The 6,136-nt window shown below is 33.3% G+C and overlaps 1 protein-coding gene across 3 annotated transcripts in view; it reads right to left on the bottom strand.

Moving 5' to 3' along the window:
* LOC106883631 (exocyst complex component 6B) overlaps positions 1 to 6,136 on the bottom strand; it is a 130,029-nt gene that overhangs the window by 86,743 nt on the left and 37,150 nt on the right. The window contains exon 1 of one of the 3 annotated variants that reach the window (XM_052972710.1): positions 3,047 to 3,733. The exons of the other annotated variants lie outside the window; for them this stretch is intronic. Within the exon in view, the coding sequence (XP_052828670.1) occupies positions 3,047 to 3,138 (92 nt within the window). The 5' untranslated portion in view covers positions 3,139 to 3,733. Of the gene's footprint in view, positions 1 to 3,046; positions 3,734 to 6,136 lie in introns of those variants that run through there. 3 annotated transcript variants of the gene reach the window in all.

Here is a 6,136-nt window from a genome sequence, read left to right as displayed (position 1 = left end):
ATATATACATACACATGCATATAAAGCATGTATGCATAATATATATAAGAGATTGCTAAACATAAAAACTAGACCCATAAGAAATCATGTTTTATATGAATACATATATATTTATACACATACATACAAAATAAAAGATTGTCAGATATTAAATATTTATTAAAAAAATATCTAGCAACATTCACACACACACACACACACACAAAGGGATCCTTTAATTTTTTATACCATTATCTTTTTAACAGCTATAGTTATAAAACCAAAAACATCAAAACATGGAACTAAATGTCTTTATACATTAAAATATTTTTTCATTGCTGTTATTATTATAATATTATTCCATCATTCTAGAATAATATTATTCTATAACAATAATAATAAACACAAGGCCTGAAATTTTGGTGGGAAAGACTAGTTGATTACATCAGCCCCAGTACTCAACTGGTATTTTTTTTCAACTCCAAAAGGGTGGAAGGCAAATTCAATCTTGGTGGAATTTTAAACTCAGAACATAAAGATGGGTGAAACGCTGCTAAGCATTTTGTTTGGTGTGCTAACAATTCTGCCAACTTGCCAACTTGCCATCTTACTTTCTATTATAATAATAATTATAGGATGGAAAAACCTAAAGAAAGGAATGAACACTGGTCAATCTTAAGTTAGCAAGTCAGTTTTAATTTTTAGCTGAAATTAGTTCACTTAAATTACAATATTTAATTCCCCATAGAAAAGCATGAACATTTTAGCCACATTCTTCTAACTTTTAACTTTGTTTCTAAATAAGGAAAGAATGAGAAAAAAACCCCAAAATGATTATAATAAATGAGGGAGGTGAAGCTGGCACAGAGAGAGCAAAGTGTTTTCACTGGGGATTTAATATGTCAAATTCAGAGTTTCACTGATCAGATTCCATTTGGGCCACATGTACTTTACATACTTCAATCCTCATTAACTTATAACCCCCCACCACCAACAAAAATGTTGGCTTCATGCCTAGTTGTAGCTAATCAATAAACCATAAGGAATTATTTAAAACAACCTTAAACATGAGATGCCTTAATGTAAAAACAGAGAGAGAGATGCAGACATAGCTGTGTGCTTAAGTTCGCCTCACAACCATGTGGATCTAGGTTTCCTCCTACTATATGGTACCTAAGACAAATGTCTTTTACAACAGTCTTGGGTTGACTGCTGCCTTGCAACTGAAATTTGGTACACAGAAATTGCAGAAGTCTGACATATATGCGTGCGTGTGTATCTATGTTTACACCGGTCTAAAAAATCAATGTTGTTTATTTTATATATCTTTGTGCCCTGTAATTCAGCAGCCCAACAAACAGAGATCGATAAAACTAGCCCCAAATTGAAATATGTACTAGGAGTTGATGCAATTGACTAAAACCCTTCATGTGTCCCCAGCATGGTCACCATGAAACAACTGAAACCAATAAAGGAAGAATCACTATTACTGTATGAGACTAACTACTAGACTAACAAGAAAATGTAACGATTAATGATTCTATATAATTTAAATCAAATTCTCAAAGGAATTTACCAGCTCTTAAAAATGAAAAAGCTTATATACATATCTATTAAATCAGGTATAAGTATATAATAAAATATTTCTAATGGGGTCTATAGTAATGCATCAGAATACCAAATTTTTGATAAATCATATTCTATAAAACCAAAACAAATAATTTCTGAAGAGGTTGTTTTATAAGAAAATATCCAAACTTTGCCCCCTCTTAAATTATTTTTTATCATTGTCGTCATCATCATCATCATCAATTTTATTATTGTTGTTATCTTCAGCAGTAATGTACAAGTGTTAATGTTTGCCAGGATCTCAATTTGATTTTTATCAAGTTCCATTATTCTAGTAGACTGAGAGTAGTAGTTTTGTTTCTCTAAATTGCCTGTCTTTATGCATCTGCATGCGAGCGCATGAGAGAGAGAGAGAAAGAGAGAGAGACTGTGTGTGTGTGTGTGTGTGTGTGTGTGTGGTTCTATAAGTCTTTGCACTACCTACCTAATAGCAAAGTTTTTTTTTTATAAATTATGAATATTTTTGCCTTCTCTTATTTCTGCGGCCTTGTTCTATTATAACTATCCTCACTGTTTACTTTATCTTTCAGTATAAACAAATATATTTACTTCATGCACACACACACACACACACACACACAATTATTGTAAACTACTACACTATTTTATATGATTATTTTTGTATCTGTAACCTTTTTCTTCTCAAGCAGCAAATATAGTAATCATTATTGATATTATTATTATTGCTGGTCAGCCTAGCGGCATTTTTTCCGGCTTTATGTTCTGAGTTCAAATGCCACTGAAGCTAACTTTGCCTTTCATCCTTTCGGAGTTGATGAAACAAGTACTACTTTGAGCACTGGGGCCAATGTAATCGACCTGGCCCCTCCCCCAAAATTTCAGCTCTTGTGCCTATAGCAGAAAGGATTCTTCTTCTTCTTCTTATTATTATTAAGTTGATCATTAGAGTCAATGTAATCGACTTAACCCCTTGCATAAAAAAAAAAACTTACTGACCATGCAGCAAAATTTAAAACCACTATTATTATTATTATTATTATTATTATTATTTCCTCCAGCTCTTTATGTTCTAACTTCAAATCCCACTGAGATCAGCTTTGCTTTTCATCCTTTCGAAGTCATTCAAAGAAAGTACCATTTAGGTGCTGGGATCGATGTAATTGTGTTGACACCCTCCCCTCAAAATTGCTGACCTCAAGCCAAAATTATAATTATTATTTATAGTAGTAGTAGTAGTTTTATTACTTAGTATCACATGCTTTTCATACATTTGTAAGTTTGGTAAATTGTAGAACGACTGATATAGTTCTATTAACTAAGTGTGCAAAATAGTAAATAAATAAATGCAAGGAAGCCTGTGGTGAAAAGAAAATATCTGAATGAATTGAAAAAAAGTTAAAAGTGGATCTAGTACTGAAGACAGCGAGTAATAACAGTCACAACAACAACAACAACAACAACAATAATACTCACTCACCTTACGGCACAAGCAGTGGTAGGCAATTTTAGCAGACCTGAAGCTAGGCTTCTACACACAGCCCTTTTGATTTCAGACTCACTGCTGCTCATTCCGTTCTTCACTCTGCTTTAAACACGCTGCTATTCTTGATGGTGTAATTTCAATGCTTATGCTGCACAGAACAATGAGCAGAGCAGTGAGTGGCATGGCATTGCCAAGAAGGGCTGCACTAATGTTTTATCAGAGGATACCTATCTGCCACCATGAGAGGTTTTATGAAAAGAAACCTCTTGTCGTCGCTGCTGGCACTAACTGCTAAGAACTGACCACCACCACTAACAATAACAACGTGGAAGAAACAAACAGTGAACTGAGTTTAGGCTAAATATATCATAAGAACAATTACAGAAGATTCTTAATTACCTGGTGAAACGAAATTACATTAGGTTACTTAAGTTAATATAACCAAGCACAACCATGCTTTAGTTCAAGGTTTTCTTTCAATCAGACATAGTTACTTAGTAATAATGTTCTATAAGTGTGTGCCTGTGTGTCTGAAGAAAAGGCCACAAAAAAAATCACCAACTGTGTATTGAAGAATGCAACAAAAAAAGAAGAAAATAAGAAAAAAGAAAAAAAAAACATGCAAGGAAGGGAAATATGAACTGCAGAAGTTACTACAGGAATTTAAATATCTCTACTTATCTATTTATTTGTGTGTGCGTGCGTGCGATTTATATTATCACATGGAATGAAGGAAAAGTAAATATTACAAGAATTTTTAATATTCAATGAATAGGTATTTTTTTTTTTTTAATGTTTTAGGTAAGTGGTATGACAGTTTTTAACTATTGGAAAATATCACTGAAGTACTGAAAAATATTTTAATGATGTTTTTCGCTTCACAGACACATTAACAACTGAGAAATTTTATATAAATTCATATTAATTAAAAATGCACAAATACATAAATTACAGTTCAAAGATCTTTTACTGTTTTCTGCTAAACTTGCACACATACATGCTTAAACAAACATGCCCACACACACACAGGAATACACACATAAGCAATTAAAACAATTTATATTTGTTTTTCTACATTATATATTTGAAATTTATGTAGAGGAATGTGAATTTTAAAGAGAAATGTGATGTTGAAAAATGTTATATATTAATTGCATACTTTTTTATACTTAAAAAAAAATTTTTTTTTTTTTAGATTCTTCTTTTAAGCAATAACTATTTCATATGATTGTGAATTTAGTTATAGATTTATGAAAAATTATATTTCAAACAAATCACCGTTTTATTGTTAATGACTTTGTCATTTACTGTTAAATACTTTGTCATGAGTTAGTATTGGTTGTTAAGCTATTTCTTGTCATTTGCACCGAAGGCAGCTTTAATCAAGCAGACCCAATGATCAAAGACATCCAAATTATGGCCATAATAATAATGAAAAATGTGCCTTCACCTATACTATCCAATCTGACATTTCAAGATCGTAAATATGATTTAAAGGATTTAGCTGCCATTTCTAGCAGATCGACACTTCCTTGTCTCATAGTTAGCTGTTTTTCAACAAGGTGACTTACCCAAAGGTATGAATAAGGGAGCCTCTATATAGTCACTGAACCTGTCAGAAATCTCTTTCAAATAACACAGACCCTACTGCCCTAACCCTTTACCTGGCTGAAACATTTTCATAAGTCTATCCTAAACATTTATGCTTCTTTTCAGACTTTTAGTTAGCCTTTGTTTCATATATTCTGAGTAATATAAAGCTTTCCTTTAATAAGTCCCAAGTTGCTCTGGTGGTTGAAAAGAATTGGGGATGTGTACCATAGATGATCCATGGATGTTCGGGAAATATGTCCTATGTGTCATATGTGGTATACGAGACAGACAAAAGGTTAAAACAGAAAGGACACAGTGAATGGCAATGGCTTGTATGCACAGGGCCTAGAAAAAGATGGAATGGTCACAACTGGAATGCCTTTTATCATCAGGGCTGACTTGAAGCTAAACAACAAAAACCACCACCTGAGGCTATGCATGCAGTAGGACTAGAACTCACTGTAACCTAGGAAACCTTACCATAATAACATAACCATTTATTGTTGCCTTTTACACAAAACAGCTATGTTGTTATTGTCATTGTTGTCATTTCAAGTCCACTTTTCTATGATTGGGTAAAAACAGAATTTGTTGAGGCAGATTTTGTACAGCTGGACACCCCTCCTGTCACCAACCCTCACTGGTTTCCAAACAAGGTAATATTTTTCTGTAGCTAAATGCATTTTTCACAGAAGACTGGAAACGAGCAACCTTACTTGTATGATAATGATGATGATGCACATTTACAACCATCACGTGATGTCTAAACAAGGATACACACACACACATATTCACACACACACACACACACATACACACACACAATAGGCCTCATTCAGCTTCTGTCAACCAAATCTACTCACGAGGCTTTGATTGGCCCAGGGCAATCTATAGTAGAAGACATCTGCCCAAGGTGCCATGCAGTAGGATTGAACATAACCCAAGACCCTACAGTTGGGAAGCAAGCTTCTTAAAACCATACAGCCACACCTGTGCCTATTAATAACAAAAAAATAACTATAGCAAAAAGGAATTAACTATTGCTTTGCTGATGATAATACCACTGAAGTTACATTTAGATCTAATATTCTAGTAAAATGGAATAAGTGTTCTGCAAATTTCCTAACAGATTATTTGCTCAGTTAGAACTATAATATTCTATTGATTTCTGAGATCTGCTTTCCAAAGATTAATGAAAGTCTGTGTATCTGTCTATTGGAATTAAAAAGATCCAAAGACATTATCATTAGAAACCTTCCGAACAAATCTATATTGTGTGTGTCTGCGTGTGTTAATGTGTATGTGTGCGCATCTCTTGATTATGTGAGTGATTGTGTATGCATCTACATATATGTAATTAAGTACATGTTTGCGTATATGTGTATATTTGAATATGTGTGTGAGTGCATGTGTGTCAGTATACATGTGTCTCTGAATACATGTGCGTGTGTGTGTGTGTGTGTGTGTGTGTGTGTGTGTGTGTGTGTGTGT

Source organism: Octopus bimaculoides, chromosome 14 (assembly GCF_001194135.2).
Source record: "Octopus bimaculoides isolate UCB-OBI-ISO-001 chromosome 14, ASM119413v2, whole genome shotgun sequence".
Lineage (NCBI taxonomy): Eukaryota > Metazoa > Mollusca > Cephalopoda > Octopoda > Octopodidae > Octopus > Octopus bimaculoides.
This window is presented reverse-complemented; position numbering and strand designations above follow the sequence as displayed.